The sequence below is a fragment of the Erithacus rubecula genome, assembly GCF_903797595.1.
Source record: "Erithacus rubecula genome assembly, contig: SUPER_Z_unloc_2, whole genome shotgun sequence".
Classification (NCBI taxonomy): domain Eukaryota; kingdom Metazoa; phylum Chordata; class Aves; order Passeriformes; family Muscicapidae; genus Erithacus; species Erithacus rubecula.
Window position 1 is genome coordinate 232,851 of NW_027635860.1, and position 14,808 is coordinate 247,658.

Below are 14,808 nucleotides of genomic sequence, written 5' to 3' on the forward strand. Positions count from 1 at the left end.
TATACTCTTTGTAATGAATTAATACAATTATTGAAAAGCTAATTCAAGTTAATTAAAATCAGTTTGGAAATGATATAATTTCAAAAGCTGCCATGCCCCCCTATGAGCAGGGGACAGGCAGTGTTCACAAGTGCAATCATTAATTGCTTCCCTTGCAGTTCCTCGGTGCCCCTCTGTTTACAGAGCCTGAGCCCTGGCTGCTGGAAAATGCTCTTGAGCAGAGTTGTGTAAATCTCAGCCTTGTTCCCTGTGATGGGATGGCAGCCGTGGTCCAGGCAGGGGGGCTGGAGCAGCTCCCACAGGAGCCCCCATTCTAGTGCCAGGGACACGGCTGTGCTGATGGCTTGGTGTTGCAGTGGGCATTTATTTTATTCAGTTCATTGTTATAATAATATTTTCCTATGTACCCGTGTTTTTCTCAGTGGGTTTGTCCCCAAGTTGTATGCACCCCTGAAACTGCCCTGCTTGACTTTCCCAACCCCTTGATCCAGTCCCTTCCCTGTCCATCGTTGTAACCCTGTCCCTTGTTCCAGCACCTTCAGGTGCTTACAAGAGCAGGAGGAGAGCAGGTCTACAAGGAGAGATCACGGGCTAGAATGAGCAAACAGGATGCAGGGGCAAAGACACCATAGGATAAGAGGCTCCTCAGACCCCTGAGACCTGGAAAACTGATATCAAAGTGCAAAAAATGACCAAAGGATTAAAGAGAGAGCATGTGCAAGGAGGCAAAGTGAAAAGTTCTAAGTGAGAGGAAGAGCATTTGCTTCATCCAAAGACCCTCAGAGGAGCACCAGAGCAACCTAAAAGGAACAATGGGCAGTGTAAAGAGGAGTGAAACTAATTCCCACGTGAAGTGGGGATGCAGTAGATATGTATTAGGCAAATTGTGTATTCCTAGTTTGTAGAGGATAAAAGGAGAGGTGCAGGTTGCCAAAGGTGTGCATATTGTTGCAGGAGCTGTCCCCCATGCCCCCCAGTGCTAAATAAATACACAGCTACTCTTAGAACTTATTTTGTGAGTTATAGAGTGTTTTTCTGTGCTTCGTGTGGGCCAGACAGAAGTGTGACCTGGCTTGTGACAGCTCTGGGCAGGCCTGTGCTCACTGGGCTCTGTGCTTTGGGGAAGGAGCTCACTTCTCCTTCACCCAAGGGAGGCTCTGCCAGCCAAGGAACCCCTGTTCATCAGAGCACAGGGGTGTCCCAGTGCCTGGCACCTGGGAGAGGAGCCAGGTGGGTTCCTGTGCCCAGGAGGGTTCTGTGGTTCCGTGGTCTCCAGGAGACACATCTCTGCATGTCCCCATGTCACTGAGGGCAGAGGTGTGGCACCTCTTGGGTGACTCTGATCTCACCTGCCCAGTGCTCAGTGTCCTGAGAACAGGCCAACGAAGCAGCTGGTCTTCAGGATAGTTCTCCTTTCTCCTACTCACCTCTCTTCCTTTCAAAGAGATTCGTTGTTTTCTGTCCCCTTCAACTTTCATCCCCTCACAGGTAAGTATGGTTTGCCTCTTGAGACAGAGCATAGGGGAAGGAGATAAAAGTCTAGGCTGGTTTATACCTTCCTAGCTGAAGGCTGAGCTGTTACACCTCTGTAGGCTGCCCAGATACAGGCTAGGCTAGAGTTCTTAGTTGCTGATTCTCTTTTCTTTACTATAGCCTAGGATAGGTAAGTAGGGGGTGACTGCAGTCTGAGGGGCCGGGCTCAGCCCAGAGTGGCAAAAGCCCACCTTGGCTGCTGCACGAGGGAGTGAGACAGAAAAAGGAGAGCAGCAAAGGCAGTAGTTAAGTTAGTGGCTGAATGCTGGTCACTCCTGCAGAGGAGGGGGAAGCCAGAGAGCTCTGCTGTTGATGCTGTGACAGCAGCAGCACAGACTGTTCAGAGAAGGTGACTTGCACTGGAGCACTTCAGGACCTTTGAACCTCCTGGGGCTCTGTCACCCATCACAAAGGTGTGAATCTGCAGTTCAGCTGCTGGTACAAGCACCACTGAAACTCTTGATGGCAAAGCCTGTTCTTTCTCTAGGTTGTATTTATGTGGAATTTTTATTCTTTTGCTGAGCTACAGAAATTTCTTTGCAATCAGGTGAGGGGATTGACACTGTCCTCTTTCTGGACCATCATCCAGAGCTGTGCCCTCTGTTCCTCAGAGAGGCCATGGCCACAACAGGGAACAATTCCTGTGAGTAACAGCTTCACTGGCAGGTTTGGACTTTGCGACTCCCCACCGACAGCTGACATGACTGGTGCTCAGATCCCAGAATGATGTGCTCACAGCCTAGAGTGAGCTCTGGGATGTTTGCTGAGAGCAGCCAGCCTGACCCAAGTGTTTATGACTAGTCACAGGAAAACACCTTTTGTCTCTCCTTTGTCACTGTGTACAAGACTTTGAAACATCAATGCTCATAGAGAGGTCTGACATCCCTGAATTAACTTTTGTGTTCAGTACTTGCTTGTTTTCAATAAGTTGTAATCAGTTACAATCAGGGAAAGCTTGACCTGAGAATCCAGTCTAGAGCTCTGGTGAGAAAGGAAGGTACCCTGAGGCCCAGAAATCAGAGCTGGACTTTGTTTGACACTGCAAAGTAAGCAGGGGAACAGACTTTTCCAAACCAATGAATTTCAATGGCAGTGCTAGGCTTCCCCTGATACTGAGCTCAAGGTTCAAGCTGGTTGTCCTGACTGCTTGTGTAGAAAACTGCAGGTTTAAAGATGCTTTAGTTTCTTGTCTCATCTCTTTCCAAATGGAATTTCTCTGCAGTCATTGCCGAGGGAATGGATCCTCCAAAAACGATCCTCTTCCCACCGGAGAAGATTTGCATGGTGTGGCAGCAGAGACAGAGTGCTGGAGCAGGGCTCGTCAATGTGGGCAACACCTGCTTCCTCAACGCTGTCCTGCAGTGCCTGACCTACACCCCGCCACTGGCCAACTACCTGCTGTCCCGAGAGCACAGCCAGGCCTGTGAGTGCTTTTAGGAACATCCTGAACATCTCTTAACTGAGTCCCAAAGATTCCCAGATCCTGCAATTTAGGAGAACAGCCCCATTGTCAGCCCTATGAGTTTATGTTCTTTAAACACTCGAGCCTAGAAGCCAATTGTCCTACCCAGCTGTCATACCCTTCGTGAAAGCACTTCTTTCTACCTCAGGGTCTTTTTTCCTTTTTTCCTTTATTTCCTTTTTTCCCTTCATTCCTTTATTCCTTTATTCCAAGTCAAAGCCTCTTGGCTAATTGCACAGAAAACTGTGGGCTTAGCATCCTTCCAAGAACATTTTCTGCACACTAAAATGCCCTGGGATCACTTGGACGTTGGGAAGAGTGGAGTATTGCACTGGAGTGGAAGAGGAGGAGTTTCCCACTGCTGTGGATGTTTTGCTAACCTAAGGACCTTCCTGTGTCCCTCTCCAGGTCACCAGCAGGGTTTCTGCATGATGTGCATCATGGAAGCACACGTGAACAAGGTCCTGCATTCCCCTGTCAGTGCCATCGTGCCTTTGGCTGTCCTCAAGGTTTTCAGACGTAAGTCATGCCAGGTGCTTGGACAGGTTTTCTTCCCTTCCTGTATGACAGAACTACAAGCTTCTTTCTTAGGCATAGGAGAACACTTTCAGCTTGGCAGGGAGGAAGATGCCCACGACTTCTTGTCCTGTACTCTCAATGCCATGCAGAGAGCTTGTCTGAGTGCAGGCAGCGAGTAAGCACAAGCAAATCACCCTCCAAAGCCCGGAGCCTTTGGGCTGCTCGGTGTGCTCCCATCAAGGGAAAGCTAAACCCTGGCCTTTCAGGCCAAGCAAAACTCTTGCAGGAGATAATGATCTGTCTTACCACTTCTTTCCAGCTTGGACCTCTCATCTCAATCCACTACCCTTGTCTCTCAAATATTTGGAGGCTTTCTGAGATCCAGAGGTACATTTCCACAACTCTTACTCTCTTTGCCATTTCCTGTGCCCTGCTGACAGTTCTTCCTGGGACTGCTGGGACAGGTACAGTGTGGAAATGGGCAATGCCAGTCAGCTTCCCATTGCTCAGCATTTGCATTTTTCCTTCCAGTCACCTGCTTCAGCTGCAAAGCCATTTCTGACTCCTACGAGGCCTTCCTGGATATCCCTTTGGATATCAAAGTAAGAAGATTTGCACTTGTGCTTCAAGACATCCCAAGGCTCCTGCAGCTTTCCAGAGTCAACACATTTGTCTTAAAAATGTGTACTGTGAGCACAGGAGATCTTGGTGGTGGGTGGCAAGGGAATGGATGGTGTCCTCCTGCAGAGGCTGTGACACTGGTCTCTCTGCAGGTGCTGTTTTTAAGCTGGACAAGCAGCATTATCCTCTCTGCACCCTTCATCTACCCTCATCCTTCTTCCCTTTGTCCTCCCCCAGCGCCTGTGTGGCTCCCAGGCTGATGGGTTGAGTTGTTTGCACCACTGATGGTCCTGCACACTGTCATGAGTTGAACTGAGTGGTGCTACAGGGAGGGAGCTCTTGGTGGCTCCAGGGGCCTCTGGGACACAGGGGAATGTTCAGCATCACACTCTGTTCCTGCCTCCTTCTGGACAGGTTCATGGTGGCTCTGTTCAGCATCAGCTACAGGGCTTTTCTTGTCAGCTCCAGGGAGCAGTTTGGCTGAGGAGATTTCCTGCAGCTCAGTGTGCTCATTTCTCACTCCTCCAGGCAGCCTCGTCCCTCACGGCAGCTCTGGAGGACTTTGTGAGACCCGAGCACCTGGACGGTGAAAACTGCTATAAATGCAGCACGTAAGATGATTCCTAAGAACATCTTGACAGGAGATCCTGTGTGAGGGGGCTGCATGTCATTGAGCAGAAGTCATCTTCTCGTGGAGATTTACTCCACACAGAGGAGATGCAGCTTTTGTAAAACATGGCAGTGAATAGCCTTAGAATAGCAAAAGCTGTGTGAGTCTGGACAGCTTGCCTGGCCACCTTGGGGGAGGATTGGGTGCACTTCAGCACTGGTTCTGTGCTTGGTTTCAAGGTGTAAGAAGAACGTTGCCGCCTCCAAGAGGTTCACAGTCCACTGTGCACCCAAGGTTCTCACAGTGTGTCTGAAAAGGTTTGACTGTTTCACCGGTGGCAAGATCCGCAAGGTTTGTACACAGCTGGTGTGCAGCTTTCTCTTCCTGCAGCACATTTCCTAAAGCTTGTCACAAGCCACTTGTGTTGGGTTGGTCGTTTTCCCTTGTGGGGAGGGAAGAATTCCCTTGGGAAGAGAGACAAGCGCTTTTCTCCAACAGAGCTGCTTTGGGTAAGAACAGTTTCCTGTCACCCAAACCATGACATGTTGCTCTATGAAAAACCAGCTGTTCCCGAGGCCCAAAGATGTATTTACAGCCCTGTGGCCCCTGGAGGTGGCAGGCTGTTCTGTGCCACAGGTCAGGCTCACTTCTGAGCCCTGCTGGTGTCTCTGCAGGATGTGGAGTACCCCGAGTACCTGGATCTTCGCTCCTACATGTCCCAGGCAGAGGGAGAACCCCTCCTTTACTCCTTGTATGCTGTCCTGGTGCACAGTGGGCTCACCTGCCAAGGAGGACACTATTTCTGCTACACAAAGGTAGTCAGCAACTTCCTTCCTTCCTTCCTTCCCAATGGGGAAAATGTGTGTGGGGAAGAGAAACTTTCCTGTCAGTGTTACTGACAGCCAGGGTTTTGTGGCAGCAGGTCTCCTTGGGGGCTGGACTGGACATGATCTTTGTTAGGTAGTTGTTTTGGAGAGAAGCAGAGATCCTTGCCTTTTTTCCACAGGCCAGCAACGGGCTGTGGTACAAGATGGATGATAAGTCTGTGGAGCTCCGTTGCCTTGACACAGCTCTCAAGCAGCAAGCCTACCTGCTGTTCTACGCCAGGTAATAACCAGCATCCAGATGTGCTCAGAAGATGTTTCCTTTTCCCTGTTAACTGTTTTGCTTTTCCAGAGTGTTTTTCCCTCTAAATGCACTTACTACCTGCTTCATTCAGTGCTGTGGAACCTGTCTGTCCCCATGTCTGTCCTTCAGGCTGCTGCCCTGATGTAGCAGCTCCTTGCCTGCTCTCTGATGCTGGACTTTTGTAGAGAAGAGCGAGAGAACTTAAGGGGAAAGATGGGGAGGGACACTTTATCAGGGAGGGTTGCACAGGATGAAGGGTATCAGTTTCCAGCTGACCCAGGGCAGGTTTACAGAGGATATTAGGAAGAAATGCTTCAGTGTGAAGGTGGTGATACAATGGAACAGGCTGCCCAAAGAAGCTGCGGGTGCCCCATCCCTGGAAGTGTTCAAGGCCAGGTTGGATAGGGCTTGGAGACACCTAGTCTATTGTAAGGTACTTTTGCCCATGACAGGGGGTGGCACAAAATGAGCTTTAAGATCCCTTGTCATCCAAACAAGTCTGTGAATTTATGAAATGGAGGTTGTAGAAGGTATCAAGATGAGGTTTTGCTGGGACAGGAGTAGACTGAGTGGGAAGACTCTTGCTGATATTTCCATTAGTGGCCTTGGTGGAGTCTTCTCTCTGTCATAGAAACCTCTCCAAGAAAATGACTGAACCACAGAGAAGGCTGCAACAACAGCCCTAAAGTGAGATGAGTCTTTTTTTCACCAGATGTTCGGATGTGAAGATTGGAGAAAGGGCTTCTTCCTCGCTGGCACCACCACGTGCCCCTTCCTTCCTTCCTCAGAGGGCAGCCAGCAGCAAGCAGGCGGCTTCTGTCGGCCCACAGGGTTTGCCTGGCAGCACAGAGGTAACTCTGGGGAGGAGGGTCAGGGCACCAGAAAGGCAGTGGATCTCTTTGTAGGATCTCAGCATTTCTCCTTTTCCCCTCCCAGCCTTCAGCAGCACTCTTCACAGCCACAGTGCTGCTTCCCCTCCAAGCATCCCAGCTGGGCTGTCACCATCCGCTCAGCACAAGCAGGGATCATAGTGCTTCCTTTAACCTCAGGCTGCAAAAGACAAACAGCAAGGGACTAAAGTTTTATTCAACAGCAACAACAACCCACTTTATTGAGTGCCAATGACTCAGTTGTTGCGCTAGAGGGGACATATATAAAGGAAACAATGTAAAGAGGCAGAGAGTAAAAGGGGAATGGGGAATAGCTACCAACAGATGTGACGTGTCCTCGTGATCAACCTATAGACACAAACGTCCTCGTGGTCCTGCCAATGGATGTGTGTTCTGAGGGGAGATCTCAAAATCTCTCCAGGAAAGTCACTTTTGATAATAGTTTTCCAAAGCAAGTGGCCTCTGGCCAAAAGGGGGGAGATTGATGGACTATTGTGTGCAAAGACCATTGCTCTGAGAAGCAGGTGCAGAAACAGGGTGCTGTTATCCGTGGAGCTGCTTGAAGGCACCACGATAGTACAGCACCCAGCTGCAGAAGAGTCCCTGGGCAAGCATCCCCCTCAGCCAGGCCACATCTCCTGTCCAGAGCCACTGGTGGGGTCCCAGGGTGTCAGTCCCTGAGCTTGGACGGTTGTGAGGCAGATCAGGGAAACTTCACACCGACCCTTACACTGGATCCACCCCATTCGTGCCAGTTTGGCCCTTTGGCCTTGGCAACCTCCAGAAGAGCCTTTGGGAGGCCCTGAAATGTCCCCTCCCGGATCTCTGGGGGTTCCCCACTCACTGTGGCCCTTTGAGGAGAGAAGGGCAGGAACTCTCCATAGCTCTCTTTCCAGGACCTGGCGCTGCACATGGAAGGCCCTGGCAGGCAGCGGGCCCGGAGCAGATCCCGGCTGCGGGGCAGGGAAGGCCGCGGCCGCTCTGGGGACACCACGGGCACTGAGCACTGTGCAGGGAGGAGAAGGAGCCCTCCAAGCTGTGCCCCCCCTCCCAGGGATGGTGCAGCTTCCAGACCTTCCAAGAGGAGCTTGCAGTGTGCTGCTGGCCCCGGGGCTGCTCAGGAGCAGGCCCTGCTGAGGCAGAGGGACACGAGCGCGTCCCTGCAGGGCGGCTACAACCTCCAGAGCCGCTCTGAGCAGCGCACGGACCACGAGCCCTCTGCCAGGAAGAGGAGGAGGCTGGCAACCAATGCCCCAAGTTGCCCAAACCCCTGCCCATAGTGCAGTGCCGGGGCCCTCCAGCTCTCTGGGAGTGCTGCTGTCAGATTATGGCCCTGCCTGAAGCAGAATGGCAGATTAGCACAGCGCTTTTTAGCAAATGTGTCCTTGTGCTCTCCACGCCTCCACAAGGATTAGCGAACAATTTGTTTACATAGGCAGTGTAGACTGATAGGGTTTAATTAGAATTCTTTATTCCATAGTGTAGATAGTTGCTAGTAATAGAGGTCAGTTGTTGAAAGCAAGATAGAAGCAATTTTTCTAGTAAAGCTGGAAAAATAAATGTTAAGTAGAAATTGATATTACTGACCCTTGCCCATGGCCCTTTTTGTCAGTCTCAAGGTGAAACCTTGCTGGGTGGCCCCACTCAAGGGAGCAATCTCCAGCCTCTCGAGCTCTGAGAAGGGGAGGTTACAAGTCTGTCCTCTTGAAGAGTGGGGCTTTTGCAGTGTCAAGTGATGGACTGTCAACCTCCCAGTGCTCAGGGAGCTGTGCCAGCTGGGGCAGGATGCTCTGCCCGAGCAGGGACGCAGCAGCTCCAGCTGGGTCCTGTCTGCACCTTACAGGAATGGCTCAAGCAAGGAGGGGCTCCTGTTTGTGGTGTTCAAGAATGCTGAGACCAGCTGGACCCAACTATCACACCCCCACTGTCACTGAAAACATCCGGATACATTAAGCTCTCTAATGTGACTTTTAGTATCAGAAAGCAGACATTACTTTATTCCAGTGCTCTTCTGGGCAGCTCCTCCCACTTTATATTCCAGGCATGATGCTCTGTGCTCTGGATGTCCCTCTGGGCAGTTCAGGTCACCTGTCTCAGCTCTGCTCTCTGCCACTTTCTTTTGTGAACCTCTTCACTGGCAGAGCACAAGATGAGGACACAGAAGTCCTTGACTCAGGATAAACGTGACTTAGCAAAACTCCAAAATTCAGTGTACTATCGACATCATACTCATTCAGAATCCAGAATACAGCAGTGTAACAGCTAGTGAAATTCAGAAATTATCTCTACCCTAGCTGGATTCAGGACAATGGCATTACAGTGCAATTGCTGAATTATCTTTGTTAGTTCCCTCTTTATCTCAGGGTTGTGCACAATGGCCTTGTGGTTCATAAATTGTGCATTCCTTTTGTCCAGCTTCGGGTCTTGGACCATTGAAGCATAAGGTTAATGACAGATATTTTAGCAAAAATTAAATCTTCAGGGATTTTCCCAAGCTGTGCTCCCACTGCAGCTCATGTCAAGCCTTGCTAAGTGTTGGCTACAGTGGCATGTGACATAGTGGAAAATGACACTGCTTCTGATTAATTAAAACAATGAATTAGAAAAGATATCAGTAGAATTACGTAATTTCCAACACCACAAGGACATGTAGACAGATACTCTCTGATGTGGGGGCAGCAACAACAGCAGCAAGGATCTCCAGGCCTTCACATGGAAGTGAGAGTCAGAAGTGTCACATGGAAGAAAGCAAAGACTTGCTAACACCTTTTTCAGCAGCAAAGCATACTTGCTGAATAAAGCTGACAAAACATAATCTCAAAATGTATCAGAGGTTATGCTATAGAAGGGCAGTCCCACTTTTGTGTGACAAGAAGTTCCAGCATCCCTCCCTAAGGTGTGTGAGGATCCCTCCCTTGAGCAGAGAAGCCCTTTAACGTCACTTCCCAAGACTGAGCAAAACAGCTTTGCTCATGCTTGTTGCATGGGTGACATCATTCTCTCCTTAATTGTTTTGTTTGATTAATAGAATTGCTTCTCACTTGGTCCAAAAATAGTGCACTGTACTATAACATAACTGGTAGTTAGTTATGCTGTGTTAGTGTCCTAGTTATGCTGTGTTATGTTAGTTAGGCTGCCTATGCTATGTAGCAAATAATTCTGATCAAGTTATTTAGCCTAATGGTTGCAATCAATTTCAATGAATACTTCTTTTTATATTTGGCTTGCCCTCTTTAATCCCATGGGACAAAGTTGTATACAGGCTGTGTTACACCTCTGTAACCCTTTGGACATAAACTGTTGAGGAGTCTGGGGCTGGGATGGGGTGCAGCTGCATCCAAAGTCCTCTCTGAGGAGTTTAGAAAACAATAGTGTCCTTCCTGTAGCTGCTGATTTGACAGGAGTGCTTCTCTAACAAACTTTGTCTGGAGTGTGCCTCTTCTCCACTCACTGATAACTTTTGCAGGGAGCTGGACCGGATGAGTATTATGGGTCCATTCGCACATGAGATATTCTATGGTCTGATGAAGAGAAGGGGAAAAGGGATTTTCTTTTTGCTACAATGGAAGGGGTGGGTAGGTAGTACTCAAAACAGTGGTAAAGGCAGGGATGGGCTGCAGGGAGAAGCATCACCGTACATCACAAAATTTGACTAGGCTTTCATAAAAGGAAATGAAGACCAACGCCTGTGCCTCCCCTTGTTTATTGAGCCTTCCCCTAAACACAATGGGAATATCTCCTGGTGGTGGATAACATTGAGTGAGTTGCTCTGTGCTGTGAAAGATGATCTGACCCCTTGGTGGGCTCATCTCTCAAATAAATCTTATCCAAAGAATTAATTTGAATGCTAAATCCTTGCTTTCTGCAGCAGATGTGGCAAAGCAAGTGTCTGATTTTTGGTTGCTTGGTTGGATTGGGATTTGTTGGTGTTCTTGTTCATTTCTTTTAATCTTTCTTATTAATGACAAATCTTAGGAAGAAGAAGTAGGGGAACCTCCATGTTAATTTGTGGGCAAGGATGCCCTTTTGGGGCAACTTTATCCCAAAGTACATGTGGGGACTGCATCAATGCACACTCCTTTTCCTTGAGTTCCTCTACAGCAGAGTCGCCTTGATGCTGTGACCCAGAAATGAAATATGGCTACAGATACAATGTGGTTTAAAGTGGGAGTGTTTCAGCAGACTGCAATACACGGCAGCAGAAGCAAGGCAAGTATCTGGCAGCAGAGGATCATGAAGCCAAGGAGGATTAACAGCACCTCAGCAAAACCTAGAGTCTGCATTCTTCTTCATGGTATCATAAAAAGCACCCTTCAAATCTCAGAGTGCCTAAAAATCCCAGGACATAGATCAAGGCCAACTAAGTTTTAATTCTGATGATCTGGACATCAACAGGGAAAATAATTTATCTTCACTCTAGGTAGCATTAAGGAATGTTCTCATGCAACAAGCAGAATAAAATGATGGAAAAACCCCAAAGTGAAGTGGGCACACAGTCAGTGGACTCCAGTTCTGCAGAGCACCACCACAACAGATTTCAGAATTGTGCTTTTGCCACTGAAAGTCAGGAATAAAACCCTTTAACACTGTGATTTTAGTATTAGGAAGTGGCATTACTTTATTTCAGCAGGGAATATCCTCCAGTTGCACACACCACAGCTAGCTAACAGACTGGTTTCAATCCTGTAACTTGCACAGATTCATTACAATTCCTGAAATTCATACATATATGCTAAAATTCCTGAAAATCCATTTGCATGTTTAAATCATTTCTCAGAGCTCATTTACATTTGAGTAAATGTTTTCTCTAAAATCACTATGGGGTCATTTTAATAGGAAGGTAAAACTCTGGTGACATCTCAAAAAATACACCCCCCACACACACACGGATGACAGAGAGATTTGAATAATAACCCTAAACCACAGTTTAATAGCTGAGTTCAGGCTATCATTCCCTGGATGGGGTCCATTCCAGGAAATAATTACCTGGTGAACACAGATAATCCCACAAATTCCCCACAGTAGCATGCAAAAAGTACTAAAGAATGTGGATTGTGCCCAGAAAATAACATTTGTCCCAGCCATGTTTCAGGTGTAGCAGTTTTTTTCAAGAATACAAAAAAGTCTTGCAATTGATCTTCTATTCCAATAATCCATTTCCTTCATAGGCTGATCTTTACTACACCTTCAATTTTCTTTCAGAGAGTATAAGCATGGTAAGGCTGTGTGGCAACTCTGCCATTAATTTGGCTGCATTATGGAGTGATAGTAATTACTGCAAAGTAAAACCAGATGTTGATATTTCTGTAGGATATCTGGGTTTTAATGCTTTCCAAGTTATGTAAAACTAGAGGTGGCTGTGAGTCAGCTCATACACATGCATCATATTTATCCAGCCCCTCACAACTAATCCTTATTGCTCCAATCAGCACTAGCCAGTCTGTGGACTTCACAAATATCTATATATAGTATAAAGAGCTGTGGAAAAAGCCTCTCTTCTGCTTCACTACAGAGTGCTCAAGAGTTGAAAGCTTTTCTGGAGACCTCATCATTTAGTGGGGTTTTTTATTCCTTTCCTCTTCTTCTACCACACTTCACAACAAGTAACAGAGAAATTACCTTCGTTATATTCAAATATTGCTACTGATGATTTTTGAGACTTGAACTGATTAGTCCAAAAAAAGATATCTGCCTAATAACCCTAATACCTTTTCTTTTTCTACAGGATCAAAGTGGTAGATAGCTGAGCATATGAAGACAGTAGTGAATATGCAAACTTTGAAGGCAATGCTATGAAAGAAGAATCAGTCAAAAATAGAGACAGAAATTAATGCATAAGACTGCCTTATTTTCTTAGAAATTCTTATCATCTGTTCAGAAGATCTTTCCAAAATCTGTATAGTTTCTAAATTCTACTCATCCTTTTGTCTGTTCAAGCAGGCAGTTGTATTCTGACTGCAGATTTGCCTGGCTGTTTGCAGCTTCATCAGCTGCTGAACACTAAAACAAAGAGAGCTCTCTCTACAAGGCACCAGAGAAAGATGATCCTTGGGAACCTCAGTGGATTGAGTGAATTCAGACTCCTGGGTTTTTCTGGAATCTCTCATCTGCACCCTTTGCTCTTTGTAGCTTTATTGTCTCTTTATATCCTCACCTTGATGGCTAACACAGTGACAGCTTTCATAGTAAAGAGTGATAACAGCCTCCATACCCTGATGTATTCCTTCCTCACTCAGCTGTCCTGTTTGGATATCTGCTGTTTGTCAGTCATTATGCCAGCTATTCTCGAGAACCTGATGGTGGGAACAGTAAGTATTTCCAAGACAAGATGTGCAATGCTAATGTTTTTCTTCCTTTTCTTTGGAGTTGCCGAGTGTTTTCTTTTGGCTGCCATGTGCCTTGATCATTAGTTTGCAATTTGCTACCCCTTGCATGACACAATTATCATGAGCAGCAGGCTCTGCAGAAGCCTGGTTGCTGGATCTTACATTTGTGCAACTGCTGTGGGTTTAGTTCACACCCTGATCACCTTCAGTTCACCCTGGTGTGGTTCTGCCATCGACCACTTCTTGTGTGAGATTCAGCCTCTCCTGGACCTGCTCTGTGGCAGCACTTTCCCAAGTGAAATCCAGGTCATTGTGGTGGCTGTCTTTGCCATTCTGAGCCCTTTCTTGATGATCATTTATTCGTCTATTCATATCATTTCCACAATTCATCACGTGCCATCAGCTGAGAGCCAGGAGAAGGCGTTTTCCACTTGCTCCTCACACCTCTTGCTTGTGACTCTTTTTCATGGCACTGCAGGCTCCATGTACCTGCGGCCAAAATACAGCTACTGTGCAGCTGTGGATAAATTCCTCTCCCTTTCTTATTCTCTGGCCACTCCTTTATTGAATCCCATCATTTATAGCTTGAGGAATAAGGAGGTGAAAAGAGCCCTGAAGGAAAAATGGAGAAAATCTAAGTTAGTGTGGAAATGAAATAGAATATTTGGGTTGTTTCAGGGGTTTGTGGTGAAATTTTTCACTCTAAATTCTTGTTCAGTAAAATTAGTTTCCAGATACACTCCTGATACACTTTTGGGGTGTAAGGAGGAAGAAGAGTGGAGATTTTCAGCTGTAAGAGGGAGTGTTAGAAGTTATGTTCAAATTTTGGCAGGAAATTTCTTCCACATACTTCGGAAATTCTTATATAAATAAACTTCTTCCTTTTTCTTGCTATTTTTCAAAGATTTTAAAATTACTTTTTTTGAACAAAAGAATAACATTCAGGAGATTTTACCAAAAGAACTGAGAAGAGTAAGTTTTCATCTGGTTGCATTTATTTCCTGAAAATGTTTAGTAAATTTCTTTGGGGAAAGGAGAGGACATAATTCAGGCTATATTGTGGAGCCCAGGAAATTATTGACTACAGATTTTTACTAAGATTGTTATTGGGAAAAAAAAAGGTAAAATGCAAAATTGCATTCCTGTCTCACTGCCTCAAAGATACTTCTTTTTGGAGTCATTGTTTTCAATATGTTAGACCAGGTGTAGGCATCTAACTACTGTAATACTCTGGAACTGTTAGTAAAATTCTTAATATTAAATCCTCAAAACATAAATGACATTGGAAAGCTAAGGACATTAATTGCTCCTTAAATTAATCCTTCATTCCTGGAAATAATTGTAAATATAAATATCATAAAAGTAGAGTGTTCTTAATTTGATGTCATATGAATTTTTATCTTGGGAGTTTGTGATTCCACAGAAAAATTACAAGGTATAATGCTTTGCAGAGGCTTGACATATTTGTTTTTAATTACATCTTATTTAATACAAAAAAAATTAATTACAACAGAAAAATGTATAATGTTTTTGAGTAGTAATTATAAAAAGAAAATGAGCCATCAATAAGGGATTTCATTAATCATCTTTTCAAATATCATATCTGATGGTATTTATATTATAAAATCTATTTTATATTTTAATATAAAGGCATATTTGAGACATATTTTCTATCACTGTTGATGTTAGCAGAAAATAATGTACCATATGACTTGAAGG

General features: G+C 46.1%; 1 protein-coding gene and 1 pseudogene across 2 annotated transcripts; both read left to right on the forward strand.

Moving 5' to 3' along the window:
• Positions 1 to 2,118: 2,118 nt before the first annotated feature.
• LOC306814749 (ubiquitin carboxyl-terminal hydrolase 17-like protein 6) lies at positions 2,119 to 8,043 on the forward strand (the record flags this gene model as incomplete). Its single annotated transcript, XM_079331128.1, has 12 exons — positions 2,119 to 2,176; positions 2,756 to 2,956; positions 3,404 to 3,514; positions 3,587 to 3,689; positions 3,834 to 3,901; positions 4,046 to 4,116; positions 4,664 to 4,746; positions 4,985 to 5,096; positions 5,420 to 5,560; positions 5,752 to 5,852; positions 6,586 to 6,724; positions 7,660 to 8,043. The coding sequence occupies exons 1-12, from the start codon at positions 2,152 to 2,154 to the stop codon at positions 8,041 to 8,043; spliced, it is 1,539 nt and encodes a 512-aa protein (XP_079187254.1). The 5' UTR covers positions 2,119 to 2,151.
• Positions 8,044 to 12,804: 4,761 nt separating this feature from the next.
• On the forward strand, positions 12,805 to 13,743 carry LOC306814750 (olfactory receptor 10C1-like; annotated as a pseudogene). Its single transcript has one exon. The product of its transcript is annotated as an olfactory receptor 10C1-like (transcript).
• Positions 13,744 to 14,808: the final 1,065 nt, after the last annotated feature.